General features: G+C 47.8%; 1 protein-coding gene across 2 annotated transcripts in view; it reads right to left on the reverse strand.

The window, feature by feature from the left end:
• NUP98 (nucleoporin 98 and 96 precursor) overlaps nucleotides 1-14,647 on the reverse strand; it is a 47,299-nt gene extending 32,652 nt beyond the window's left edge. Inside the window, exons 1-11 of one of the 2 annotated variants that reach the window (XM_068420396.1) lie at nucleotides 14,554-14,647; nucleotides 10,117-10,223; nucleotides 9,291-9,392; nucleotides 8,895-9,074; nucleotides 8,078-8,217; nucleotides 5,939-6,046; nucleotides 5,128-5,311; nucleotides 3,520-3,683; nucleotides 2,527-2,664; nucleotides 1,874-1,961; nucleotides 126-218 (exon numbers count right to left, since the gene is read on the reverse strand). In XM_068420396.1, the coding sequence (XP_068276497.1) occupies nucleotides 126-218; nucleotides 1,874-1,961; nucleotides 2,527-2,664; nucleotides 3,520-3,683; nucleotides 5,128-5,311; nucleotides 5,939-6,046; nucleotides 8,078-8,217; nucleotides 8,895-9,074; nucleotides 9,291-9,392; nucleotides 10,117-10,189 (1,270 nt within the window). In that variant the 5' untranslated portion in view covers nucleotides 10,190-10,223; nucleotides 14,554-14,647. Of the gene's footprint in view, nucleotides 1-125; nucleotides 219-1,822; nucleotides 1,962-2,526; nucleotides 2,665-3,519; nucleotides 3,684-5,127; nucleotides 5,312-5,938; nucleotides 6,047-8,077; nucleotides 8,218-8,894; nucleotides 9,075-9,290; nucleotides 9,393-10,116; nucleotides 10,224-14,553 lie in introns of both variants that reach the window. The other variant, XM_068420387.1, reaches the window with a different exon arrangement.
• Nucleotides 14,648-14,653: the final 6 nt, after the last annotated feature.

Raw genomic sequence — 14,653 nt, forward strand, 5'->3', positions numbered from 1 at the left:
GACTGACAGCTTCAAGCTAAAACATCTACAGCCTTTACAGTTAGCAAGTCATACCAAGGCTGATCACCACTGCAGTTTGAGGACCATGCTTAGGCTGATGTGAAAGACACTGGTAACCTGTTTACCTGTTCCAAAGCCTGTTCCAAGTCCAGTTCCCAGAGTCCCAGTTGCAGGCTTATTTCCAAACAAACTATTTCCAGCAGTGTTGGCACCAAAACCTTCAAGAACAGAAGAGTAGCTTGTTAATCTAACACTATTAGAGATTAAATTAAACATATATTTAACCAAATAAGCACCACTGGCCCAAAGACAGCCCTGCCACTGTTCAGGTCAGATTTCACACAGTTTCCAACAATGCAAGTTAAACTGACAAGCAGCAAGAAGGGATTTCAATGGGAAAAAAGACATTTGAGTTATGAACACACCACTGAAAACATCAGTACAGAAAAATACTGTTTTGCCTTCTTATGCTTTTCAATTTGTTACAAACTTCACAGTTTTACTGAAGGCCAGAACAGATGTGATGACGCTGTGTCTGGCAACAGAATAAAATGTATTAAGTTTTATCAACTGCCTGGAAGGAACAAATCCCATTTTATACTGTTTATACCACACACACTTCTCTGATTCTCACCGACAAGGCCACTCAGATGTGTACAAGCACACAGTTCAAAGACACATCTCTTATTGTCACTAAGTACAACCCAAATCTAACATTAGACAGGTTAGTTCTTAACCTGAAGATTGTGAAATCGTCCTATGGTTGATTGGTATGCAATTAAACTAGAAAATTGCAATTAAACTAGAAAACTGCAGTCATGGGCCAACACCAGCAACACCTTAGAATCAAACTCCGTTCGTCCTATGAACTGCACCACTGCAACCAACACAGGCAAGTTAAAAACACGTACTCCAATCAGGACTGTTCACCACCAAACAGTGTCAACACAGTAACTGACGTGGCTACGAAGATGTTTGAGTAGAACAAGGGACTTGGAAGCAACTTTGGCAAATACCACGATAATGGTTTGCCCAAGGTTTAGTCACCACAATGAAACTGTGCTTGCAGTCTGAGAGCTCGACAGTTTCCTCCCTCTGCCTATTCTAGCAGGCTAATTTAGACTTGACTTGTCATGATCTAAAGACCACACCTGCTCACTGTCAGGAATCCAGTTTTGTTGCTCTCAGAGTCCAGAAAAAAAACCCAAACAAACAGATTTCAACAGAAGTCCCGTGAAGGAGGACTTTTACTTGCACTATCACTACATACTTCTGCTCCATCACACACTCATTCAACACCCCTTCTCTAACACTAATGTCAGAGGCAACATTAACACAAGACCCAGTTCTTCAGGACTTTGATCCTTCACACCATGAAAAACAGCTACCAGTTAAACTGGAACCAACTCTTTCACTCCAGTGCAAGATCTCCTTATAGCTGCCATCCAGCTACAGCTACCAGTTTTTACCCCATTTCCTTCAGCGCTCCTTTGCAACCACTGCATATTTACAGCCTCTTAAACCTCTATGTTGTATGAATTCTTTGATTTCAAGAGTTTTCTATTACACATCCCACCTTCTCTTAAGCACCCACTCAAAGAGTGGTCCTTCTACTTCACTATCCACCTTCTTGAGTCATGGAGTACCACTGAAAGGTATAAAACAGCACCCAAGATGTTTCCCTGCAGCAGCGTGCACCAGGAGCATGGCTTACCTGAGAATTTTAACACTCACAATCATTTAGCATGCGATATTCAGCAGCCAGGTGTGTGGTATATGCAGTATAGTTTTAAGTGATTGAAATCCCACTTTTTATATGTACCAAAATTGGAAGTGTTTGTATTGGTTCCTAAAGTCAGGGTTGGTTTGTTACCGAAGAGCCCGCCGCCAGTGGTTGTGCCAAACGAGGGAGCACTGGTCGTGGTGGTTCCAAATCCAGCCGGTTTGTTACCAAACAGGGTCTGAAAGGAGGAAAACATGAATTTGGAAACCTGAGAGACTGATACGAAAAGAATGGATTAGCATTTCCCTGTAGGCATGACAGCAGAACTAAGGCCAAGCACAACTTAGATCACACAACTCAGACTCCCAACGTGTTGTTTGCAAGCCACACGCACTAGTACATGGCAAGAACCTTCTGGAAACAAGTATTTTCACTAAATTAAAGCCAAAACGACTAAGGATCAAGGATCAAGTTTATTTTTGGTTAAGTCATCATCACAACTTGAACGCCTGTATCTCCAACGCTACGCTGAGGCATCCCAAGCAATGTACAGTGAGATATTCAGTCTCTCGTGCTGTCTTTACCACTCAAGACGTTACTTGTTAAAAAAATTCCTTCTGCAACACTGGTTCTGTTACACATGCTTATACTGTATCCCTCAGCTTACCCAAAACCACGTTATTTTTGCATCTGAACTCTCAAGATGATGCTACTCTCACGTAGGCCAACACCGAGGAACAGGACTCGAAGCCGTTTGTTTTTTATTTTCTTTTTTTTTTTTTATTATTAAAGTACAGACATACCGAACCGCCAACGCCAAATCCTGTGTTAGTTTGTCCAAAAAGCCCAGTTCCGGTTCCAAACCCAGTCCCAGCATTTGTATTGGCAGCTGTTCCAAAAAGGCCTCCAGGCTGCGAGGGCTGGGTTACCCCAAAGAGACCCTACGGACAGCAAAAAGGTCAGGGTAATGCTGTAACGCTTTTCCAAGTCTAGCACTGCTGGTAACAGAACTAAAACACCAAATCAGTTAAGAAAATGATGCTACATCACCCCTTTTGCTGGGGGAAGAAGGTGGGTGAAAAGCATTTCAGAAGCTTTAGTCTTTCTCCAATAAATTAGTTACAAAAGGAAATGAAACAACAAAAAAAAAGAATTTATGCTCCAAGCTTAAAATGATATTGGAATTTCCTCATCACTTGAAGTGAGGGAGATGGAAAAGAAACATTTCACGGTGTTTTCTGGGAGAAGTCACAATTTTTAGAAAGAATATAGTATATTTGGAGTAAAAGCCCCTAGCTATGCAATGAGTTATGGCTACGTAGTATCTATCAACAGAGCCCATGAATGCTGCTCGCTGGTCACCAGGAATTACAGAAGTGTTAATTAATTCCCACAGAATGTTGATAATGGAATTATATTATCTGAGTGAACACGATCAGAAATACTTGAATTGATAGAGAGCAGCCTGCTCGAAGAAGGGAAGGGGAAAAGCTGTATCGCTGTCCAATTGCCATGAACGAAATATTTTGATTGGCAAGAATCAAAATCAACCAGGTTGGCAGAGCCCTCTGGGCTCATCGAGTCCAACCATTGCCCTGACACCACCATGGCAACTAGACCAGGGCACTAAGAAGTTGCTGGCTCAGGCAGCAGCGTCCAAGGCTTTGCATCCTGGTTTTATGAAGCTGTACTACAATTTGAGGAAGATCTGAATCACTGGGTTGCATCCTCCTCTGTCTAGCTGGAGTAGCTACACCACAACTGAAACCTTTAAGGGTTCAAACAATTTATCTTACCATTGTGTTCGTGCTGGGCTGCCCTAGAGTGCTTGTGTTCACAAAAGAAAAGCCAGTGTTCTGCGTCGTTGTGGCTTGACCAAAGGGTTTGTTAAACAGACTTGTAGTTTGAGACTGCTGACCAAAAAGACCCCCTGTTGTTCCTGTTCCAAAGCCAGTCGTACCTACAACACAAACACACTGGGTTAAAAATCCCTCAAGTACTTCTCCAAACCCACTACGTCTCCACACTCAGCACATTCAAACAGGAAAAAAGATGCTCCAATGCAATGGAACAGCAAAACACCCCGTGGCATCAACACAGCCCAGCACCTGCATTCAGGGGGAAAGAGTTTGTGTTAGATATTTCATCAGGTTCACAGAATCAACCAGGTTAGAAGAGCCCTCTGAGCATCATCGAGTCCAACCGTTGCCCTGACACCACCATGGCAACTAGACCAGGGCACTAAGTGCCATGTCCAGGCTTTTCTTAAACCCCTCCAGAGATGGTGACTCCACCACCTCCCTGGGCAGCCCCTTCCAATGGCTAATGCACAGACAAAAGCTTTTGCTCCTCTTCACAACTCTCTCTGCAGAACTAGGTGCTCTCTTCATAGGTGACTGCACACGAAATAACACGAAGCCCAGCAGAGCTGCCAGGTTGGGCAGTCCCTGTGCTTTAACGAGTCATAACTTCATGGGGGCAGAGGAATACAGCCACCCGCATGCTGGTCTTTCTCAAGGACAGCAGCTCAGCTCAACCCACACAGGCCTAAAGCAAGCTCAGAGATTAAGCCCAGCAGTGTTTGTCGTTAAGGATGGACACAATTCCAACCCAAGACAGCACAGCCTTTCTGACAGCAGAGAATCTCTTCTGTTCCTACACACCATCGGATTTTAATCCTCTGTTTACAGCCTAATTCCACAAATACCTACTTACTTCTAGGTCTGCAGCAGAAGCCAAGAAAAGTAGAATTTGTGTTTGAACTTTTCAGCACTATTTGTTTTACACTAAGTTCAAAAACACACACTAATTGCTTAGCAAAACTGACCTGCGACCACCAGCCAAATACATAAATTAATTACATCATACCTGGGGTTTACTTTTTGACCAAGGATGGACAGCGTGAAACCAGGACAGCACAACATGTAACAGGTCCACATCCTAACCCTGATCTACTGTGGAGAAAAGCTCCCAGCCAAGTCTAGTTAGGCTACTATAAACTAACTTGTCCATTTCCAAGGAATTTATGTTCGCTCATTAGCAGAAGTAGAATCTTGACTTTACGATTAACCCACTGATGCCATCACCCTACTGATCATTAGCAATGTCCCAGTGGTTTTACTTCAATTTACTTCACTTGCCCACGTGAACTAGCTGACTAGCCAGGTGCTCTCATGAATTGTCTTCCAGCAGAACTTGGGAGATGCAGAAGAAATCTGCAGTCCCTCGAGAGTAAGTCTAAGTCAATAGAAATTTCTATGGCAAAGAACCTGATTATTGAATGTTGATAAATAGTGAAATTCTGAGCTCACACCAGTGTCTCCTCATCTTTTTTAATTACAGAATTTTCAACAGAATATTTGCATATCCAGTCACAGGAATGCCAGGGGACAGGCAGTACTTACTGGTTCCAAAAGCAGTTTTGTTCTGTCCGTACGAAAAGCCCGTGTTCGTAGTAGAAGAGCCAAAAAGCCCCGTAGCTGTACTTGATGTAGCAGTAGAAGACCCAAACAAGCCTGCAGCTGCTCCTGCTCCCACAGGGTTTGAGGGCCCTTTCCTATTTGCCTGGTAGTCTTCTAATCGGAGTTCCTAGGAAAGGAAAATCCAGTTCTCTTTACATGTTCTTTTTACACAGGATAAGGTTAGAACAGTGTCATTAGCACGTTTACACAGCATTCAAGCCAACTCCAGGATGAAGGTATCAAGAAAAGCTGCAACATCTACATTTTTAAGATGAAGCACACCATAAACAGGACCTAAACTTAGATGTAGCTCTGCAGTTCATGTTTGCCCTTCAATTTTACTTCTCAGATCTTTTTTTGAGTAGAAGACCTGTTTTGCAGTATCAAATAAGCCAACCTGAATGCAAAGCCTTCAGGGTTAAATGTTTGGGAACACTAATTTGTATTAAACATGTCAGTTTTGTCCCAGATTCTGCCATTATCTCAGCAGGATCTCTCACCCTCCTGTACACAGCGAGATGGAATTTCAGCTCTTCAGAAGTGTTAAGCATTTAAAACCAAAGGCAATTAATATGGTTAGGCATTAAGTGTTTTACTCGATGCTACCTCTCTTCTGTGAGTGATGCAGATATTGAAGGCTGTACTCATATTAATGAGAATAGAAAACACTTATTACAGTCAAAAAAAGCTCGACTAAACCAACACTAACAAGCAGCCAAACAAGATAAGCATGTTTGAAGACTTATCAACTGACCTCGAGAGATTTGCTTTCATATTCTTTCATGGCAGTAATACACTGGTGCTTGGTATTGATGCTAGTGCTAACTCCAGATTTTACCATAGTGTCTGTACCGGTTGGTGGCTGCAAGAGAAGAAGGTAAGACATCAATTTAAAATCCAGACAGCCTTTTGTTAACACAGCCAGCACTCTCTCAGCAGATACTGTTAAAACCTTAGCACAGGCCCTGAAGCGGCGTGTTACCGTTACCCGTACAGCTGTGGCCTCCCCCCGGGATGAGGCAAGCTCAGTGGTGGATTTTACCCTGGTAACACCCAGAACAACGCAGAGCAATTCATTTTTCAGTTTCACTTTAAAGGAGTTTACCTGAATTTGTGATCCAAACCCTCTAGCTACACACTGATTCCACAACCCCCCGTTTTTTTCGTTGTACTGTGAAAGCAACGGCACTCAACGGCCCGAGTTACCACCACAGTCCTGTCTTACATCCCAAAACAACACTAAGTCTCAGTCTGTTAAATCAGCTCAGTCTAGAAACAAAGAGGACAGATTTGCATGAAATTTGGGAAAAAGACCACCTCTCCCCAGTACATACCAGTTCCCCGCTTCCATGATGGCTTCCCTTCGGAGCCACCCTCCATTTGCAACTGCCACAGAACGTCCGTTATTCAACCCCTTCTTAAACGGAACTTTCATCCAGAAAACCCAGGGGACCAACCTTTACGTTTCAGCTTACACTTCCAAAGCCACGCTGACTTACAAGAGAACTGCTTTTCTTCTGGCCCATTCCAAGCTGTCTTTAACCGTTATTGCTGTTGGTGTTTACCGTTGATCTCCCTGCGTTCTGTGGCACCTCCCACCTTCCGGAGAAGGCTCCATTTGAAGAGCTGCTTTAACCCTTCAGCTTGAACACAGCTGTAAAGCTAGCAAGTCTCACAGAATCACAGAATGTCAGGGATTGGAAGGGACCTCGAAAGATCATCTAGTCCAACCCCCTGCCGGAGCAGGATCACCTAGACCATATCACACAGGAACGCGTCCAGGCGGGTTTTGAATGTCTCCAGAGAAGGAGACTCCACACCCTCTCTGGGCAGCCTGTGCCAGTGTTCGGTCACCCTCACTGTAAAGAAGTTTTTCCTCATATTTCTGTGGAACCTCCTGTGCTCCAGCTTGCACCCATTGCCCCTTGTCCTGTCAAGGGATGTCACTGAGAAGAGCCTGGCTCCATCCTCATGACACTTCCCTTTACATATTTATAAACACTAATGAGGTCACCCCTCAGTCTCCTCTTCTCCAAGCTAAAGAGACCCAGCTCCCTCAGCCTCTCCTCAGTAGGGAGATGTTCCACCCCCTTCATCATCTTCGTGGCTCTGCGCTGGACTCTCTCTAGCAGTTCCCTGTCCTTCTTGAACTGAGGGGCCCAGAACTGGACACAATACTCCAGATGCGGCCTCAGCAGGGCAGAGTAGAGGGGGAGGAGAACCTCTCTTGACCTGCTAACCACACCCCTTCTAATCCACCCCAGGATGCCATTGGCCTTCTTGGCCACAAGGGCACACTGCTGGCTCATGGCCATCCTGCTGTCCACTAGGACCCCCAGGTCCCTTTCCCCTCCGCTGCTCTCCAACAGGTCTGTCCCCAACTTGTACTGGTCCATGGGGTTGTTCTTGCCCAGATGCAGGACTCTACACTTGCCCTTGTTATAGTTCATTACATTTCTCCCCACCCAACTCTCCAGCCTGTCCAGGTCTCTCTGAATGGCAGCACTGGGGTGTCAGCCACTCCTCCCAGTTTGGTGTCATCAGTGAACTTGCTGACAGTGCACTCTATTCCCTCATCCAAGTCATTAATGAATATATTGAATAGAACTGGTCCCAGTACCAACCCTTGAGGGACTAAGGGTCTCCATAGTGCATTACTCCACAGTGTTTGAGAAGTTCATCAAATTCAGAATTAAAAAGTCTAGCTCTCTGGAATTAATTACACATCCTATTTCCACCGCAACAGTTCCACTGAAGGGGATGTTTTCAAATCATTTCAGAACACTGTGTACAAACTACTCATCTTTAATCTTCAGCTCAGTGACCAAGGCATGAATTTACACAAAGAACTGCAAAATGTAACGCTTGATTCAGAAGGAAAACCAGAACTTACATTAAACTTAATCGTCGTGCCAGTCGGAGCAGCAGTAAAGCTAGTTGGGCCAAAAAGAGAGCCAGACGTACTCCCAAAAGGGTTGGAAGTCGTGTTCGTGGTTCCAAAGAGACCCCCGCTGCTGGTACTTGTGCCAAAGTCTTAAAAAAAAAAATAAATAGAGAGATCAACACTAAAACAAACCTGAATTTTAAAGCAATCTCAAATATTTAATTCAAATTACAAAGTAGCTGGGAAATGGAAGAAAACACTAGAAAAAACATTTCTTACAGCAGAGCTGGAAACTGAGTCTGCTAATGCAATACTGTGCTGTAGAAGACTGCCCCAACCCCACCCCAGGCAATACCAGAATAACCACAGCAGCCAGTTTCACTCGACTCCTGACAACACTAAAGTTTTGTGTACAAAGGGAACGTGAAGTTTCTTTTCTCAGAAGGGTCTGCAAGATGCTTCTGCTTCAGGGAATTACAGCAGTTTAAGAGGTGTTTCAAGCATTCTAGTGCCAGCAGCAAAACCAACTGTAACTGCTCTATGACAGCAGAATAAAAAGTTAAAATCAAGCAGCGCCAAGAGATATTTAAGAATAGAACATGCCACCAACCATCTTTTAAAACTTATTTTAAAACTCATGGCTAGAAGCACAGCTGCAGATTTTGTAGCGTATCTGTTGGCTACTGTGGACCACAATAATGTCACTGCATCCTTCAGGAGGAAAAACCCACCCAACTGCACATTAACACACGTGCATCGAGTGTTCTGTGCTCTTCAGTCAGAGAAAATAAGCAATGCTCGAGACAGACACAGCAGTTTTACTCACTTCCAAACCCAGCTGGCTTATTCTGTGCAAAGGCATTATTCTGGGATGAGAAGAGGCCTCCGCCAGTGCTGGTAGTTCCAAAGAGGCTATTTGATGTCCCAGTTGATGTTCCAAACCCAAAGCCAGTGCTTGTGGAGGAGGTGGCTGGCTGATTAAATGTAGTCGAACCAAATAATCCTCCTGAAGACAGAAACAGACTATTAATCATTTGCAATCATCAATTGCTTGGGCTTTTTGGGTTGTTTTGGGCTTTTGGTTGGTTTTTGTTGTTGCTTTCATTGATGGTTTCTTGGAGGTTTTTTTTTTCCCCCTTTTCTTTTCCTTCCTGCACCCTTTTTTTAACAACATCCCTCTTTCAGGACTGTGCTCTGCACTACAGCTCTAACGCAGCAATACCTGGTTTTGTCTGTGCGCTCCCAAAGAGGCCTCCAGTATTATTGTTCGACCCAAAGGCTGATGTTCCAAACGCTCCTCCGCTCGTAGTACCAAAGCCAGCATCTGAAAAGCAGCATTACAGTTGAGATCACAGAATCAACCAGGTTGGAAGAGCCCTCTGGGATCATCGAGTCCAACCATTGCCCTGACACCACCATGGCAACTAGACCAGGGCACTAAGTGCCATGGCCAGGCTTTTCTTAAACCCCTCCAGAGATGGTGACTCCACCACCTCCCTGGGCAGCCCCTTCCAATGGTTAATGACCCTTGCTGAGAAGAAATGCTTCCTCATGTCCAACCTGACCCTCCCCTGGCCAAGCTTGAGGCTGTGTCCTCTTGTCCTATCGCTGGTTGCCTGGGAGAAGAGGCCGACTCCCACTGCGCTACACCCTCCCTTCAGGTAGTTGTAGCCTGCACTAAGGTCACCTCTGAGCCTCCTCTTCTCCAGGCTAAACACCCCCAGCTCCCTCAGCCGTTCCTCATAGGTCAGACCCTCCAGACCCTTCCCCAGCTTGGTCGCCCTCCTCTGGACTCGCTCCAGAGGAATGTACATGGACTCCTGGTATCTACCCCAACTAAAAGCTTCATTAGTGGAGAAGCTCAGGGCTCCTGAACCCGATTCACTGCAAAGCGAGCGAGCTGCACACCTCGCAGCGCTCCAATTCCATCGCACACAAAGAGTCACCACCTCCCTCTGATCCTCTAGCTGCACCTCCAGGAAAAAAACACTTTAAGTACTGAAAACTCACTCTAAAAATTCAGTCACTCTGAAAAGTCTATTACTTACTTTGTCCAAAAGTTGAAGTTGTCCCAAAGCCAGTGCTGCCTCCAAACGGAGTTCCAAAGGATTTGTTAAACATTTTCAGGAAGTCTCAGGGGTTTTTCCTGCTAAACCTGAAAGAAGAATTCAGCTTTTATTTAAAGCTTATCTTGAAAACTCAGTTTTCATCTCCCTCGCTGTTGATGTAAGGCATCTAGTTTGAGCACGTACGCCATAAAATGCATGACAGCACGTTTAAGTCACCCTGAGCAATCTAAAACATGGTCACAACCCCACCAGGGCCAAAAACACCAAACCCTCAGTGATGTCACGAGCTGTCTTCCACCCTTAACCATGACCAGATTTTCTGTACGTCTTCGACTGAAAAAAATACTGAATTAAATCCCCTGATCCACGTGTTCTCACCAACCCCCCCAGAACATCTAACACTAACAGCACTTCCCACATGTGTTTCTACCACGTTGGATCCCCATCATGTGCCACAAACTCATTTGTGCTCGGCCACCCCACCGCCTCTCCGAGAACACAGAACCAGGTTGGAAGAGCCCTCTGGGCTCATCAAGTCCAACCATTGCCCTGACACCACCACATCAACTAGAGCAGGGCACTAAGTGCCATGGCCAGGCTTGTCTTAAACCCCTCCAGAGATGGTGACTCCACCACCTCCCTGGGAAGCCCCTTCCAATGCCTAATGACCCTTGCTAAGAAATGCTTCCTCATGTCCAACCTGAACCTCCCCTGGCCAAGCTTGAGGCTGTGTCCTCTTGTCCTAGCGCTGGTTGCCTGGGAGAAGAGGCCAACTCCCACTGCGCTACAACCTCCCTTCAGGTAGTTGTAGACTGCACTAAGGTCACCTCTGAGCCTCCTCTTCTCCAGGCTAAACACCCCCAGCTCCCTCAGCCGTTCCTCGCAGGTCAGACCCTCCAGACCCTTCCCCAGCTTGGTCGCCCTCCTCTGGACTCGCTCCAACACCTCAACACGCGCAGGGACTCGCACTGTGCTGCCGCTGTTTGTGACGCTCCCAGGACTCTCCACAACTGATTTTCTCTTAAACCCCTATTTGCCAACCACTTCACACAAGACAACTGGAAATCTGCTGCACCAGAATTACAGGATACACCTTCCATCTGCTTCCCGTTTATTGCTCATGGGCCTGCACTGGGATTTTCTTAACTACCTAAAAGTTGTTGTTTTAAATACTTGTTCAGGGGAGTTTTACCTCATTTAGGCAGGGGCCAATTTACCTTTACAACACCCGTCGGTTTATTTACAGATATATTCAGTAATGCTACCTCACTGCAACCTCTTTTCCAAGTACAAACACAATCATAAAATCACAGACTGGTTTGGGGTGGAAGGGACCTTAAAGCCCATCCAGTCCCACCCCCCTGCCACGGGCAGGGACACCTTCCACCAGACCAGGTTGCTCCAAGCCCCATCCAACCTGCCCTTGAACACTGCCAGGGAGGGGGCAGCCACAGCTGCTCTGGGCAACCTGGGCCAGGCTCTCACCACCCTCACAGCCAAGAATTTCTTCCTCAGATCTCATCTCAATCTCCCCTCTTTCAGTTTAAAACCGTTCCCCCTCGTCCTGTCACTCCATGCCCTGTCAAAAGCCCCTCTCCAGCTTTCCTGTAAGCCTGTTACAGCTTTTTTCAATAAAACCAACCAAGCTAAAATAAATTCATGACAGATCCTTAGCCACACTCCAGTCGGAGAAATCTGTAGTCTTTTTCTGTCCTGGGGCTAACACCTGTAGCTCCACCGCTGAAAATGCCAATATTACCCAGAAATGTTGGCAACGTGAGCTACCCCATGGCAGTGCAGGACTAGTAAGTTTATAAAACTCTAAGCCATGGCCCACACCAGGAACATTTACAATGCAATACTCACTATCGTGTTAGGATAACGCTGTTTTATGTCATGACACACTAACTTTTAGCACTTTGGCACATTTTAAACTCCGTTTAGGTTTTCCAGGAGGCTCAACATCCAGGATAGCAATAAACTATCGAGTAGTGTCCATCAGGTCACCAACAACTTGAGAACAGCAGTAAATCCAGCAGTACATCACAATTTTGGGGTGTTAAGAGTCTTCCCACTCACACAGGCAAGTCCTTGCAGACTTCCTCAGGCACATTATGAGTAAATAATATTATTATGAGTAAATAAAATTATTCTGGTATAAGAAAGAAGCTGACTTGACAAACTATCAGAGCACCCTAAGCCTGGAGCAGCCTCCTGGAAGAGGCTGGAGGGGCTGGAGCCCCTCTGCTCTGGAGACAGGCTGAGAGAGCTGGGGCTGTTCAGCCTGGAGAAGAGAAGGCTCCGGGGAGACCTTCTAGCACCTTCCAGTGCCTGAAGGGGCTACAGGAAAGCTGGAGAGGGGCTTTTGACAAGGGCATGGAGTGACAGGACGAGGGGGATCGGTTTTAAACTGAAAGAGGGGAGATTGAGATGAGATATTGGGAAGAAATTCTTGGCTGTGGGGGTGGTGAGAGCCTGGCCCAGGTTGCCCAGAGAAGCTGTGGCTGCCCCCTCCCTGGCAGTGTTCAAGGCCAGGTTGGATGGGGCTTGGAGCAACCTGGGCTGGTGGAAGGTGTCCCTGCCCATGGCAGGGGGTTGGGACTGGATGGGCTTTAAGGTCCCTTCCAACCCAAACTGTTCTGTGATTCTATGCAGAGCACGTTGCCTGCCACACACCAGGACCCTCTGGTGGGGTGCAGGGTAACGCTGCGCCCCACAACACATCGCAACCCCTCCTCTGTTTGGTCATCTCACTTTGCCCCTAATGGTCCACGCAGTTTTCAGCTGTTGTTCAATCCTGTTACTCTCAACCTCACTCGCAATTCAGAAACCCCCTCTTCTTTCACTGTTCCCCCTATTTATGCCACTGCTTTTTCAAAGTCAGTATTCTGAGGATTGTTAAAATGCCAAATTCTCTTTCAGAAGAAACCCGAAGCGTAATTTTCTAGAATGCAAACAAGTTATTAAAAGATTTCACCCTCCCACAGGGTCTGGAGCTGTTTTCCTTTGACAGCCACCCCTCCTCACCTACCGACCCTCAGGTTCAGCCAGTCCCTGCCAAAAGAGAACTCATTTTTTTTGTGGTCATTGATGTCGTGGGTGCATCACAGCCCCTTTAAACCAGGGAGCAGCGGGGGGACAGAATCAGAGAATCACAGAGTGGTTAAGGGTGGGAAGGGCCCTCTGGAGATCATCCAGCCCAACCCCTGCCCAAGCAGGGTCACCCAGAGCACGTTGCACAGGGTCGTGTCCAGGCGGGTTTGAATATCTCCAGAGAAGGAGACTCCCCCCTCCCTGGGCAGCCTGTGCCAGGGCTCTGGCACCCTCACACCAAAGAAGTTCCTCCTCATATTCACATGGAACTTCCCGTGTCTCAGTTTGTGCCCGTTGCCCCTTGTCCTGTCGCTGGGCACCACTGAGAAGAGTCTGGCCCCATCCCCTTGACACCCCCCCCGAGGTATCTGTGAGCATTGATAAGATCCCCCCTCAGTCTGCTCTTCTCCAGCTGAACAGCCCCAGCTCCCTCAGCCTCTCCTCGCAGCAGAGATGCTCCAGGTCTCTGACCACACCACACGCAGGCAACGGGCTCACGACTGCACGTGTGAAACTCTGCGTTAACCAAACACGCTCTGAGCTGTCCCATGAAACACTCCGAGCCCCCGCCTGCAGGAACACCAGCAGCAACCCGGAACCGAAGAAGAGCTGAAGCAGGATTAATAAAAGTCGTGGTTTTTTACACAACGGTCCTCTCCCACTTGCCGGACACCATCCCCAGCTGGAGAGGAGCCACCCCCTCGCTCCTGAGCAAAAGGGCCCTAATTACAGTTTTACACCAACGCTGCGCACCGGCCACATCCAAACAAACGCACTGAATTCATTAACTCCCTTTAAATCACTCCCCACCCGACACCACGGCGGCGGTTACGGCCCCAGGCCCCCACCGCAGCCGCGGCCCAGGCGACAGGCCCTCCGTTACCATGGATCCCAACGGACACCCCCCCTGCCAAGCCACCCAGCGTTACCGGCTCTCCTGCGGCCCTCACGCTGCTCCCTTCCCGGTAAACAGCCAGCACCTCCATCACAACCCGGAACGAGAAACCGAAACCACCGAAAGTGCCCGAACACAGAGGGGGAGGGCGGCAGGAGCCAGCCTCCCCCCCCCCCTTCCCCACAGGGACCCCCGCAGGAGGGGCAAGGCCCGCCCGCGGGCTGCCTCCCACCCGCCCCGGTCCCCCCTTCCCCGCGGTTCGCCCCCCCGCTGAACCGTTACCCCCCCGCCCACGCAGGGCCCTCAGTCACAGGCCGGCCCGGTATCCCGGAGCAACGTGACGGAACAAAGGCCGCGAGGGCTCCCCGCGGCGGTTACGCCGGGCCGGGCGGGCAGGGAAGGAATCCCCGGCGCGTTCCGGTGCTCACCGCCCAGGGAAGGGAAGAGGCGTCGGGCTGGGCCGGGCCTCCCCGCGCCGCTCCCGCGGTGCCGCCGCCGCCGCCGCCGCCGCCGCCTCACGGGGGAGGG

This window comes from Nyctibius grandis, chromosome 2, assembly GCF_013368605.1.
Source record: "Nyctibius grandis isolate bNycGra1 chromosome 2, bNycGra1.pri, whole genome shotgun sequence".
Classification (NCBI taxonomy): Eukaryota; Metazoa; Chordata; class Aves; order Nyctibiiformes; family Nyctibiidae; genus Nyctibius; species Nyctibius grandis.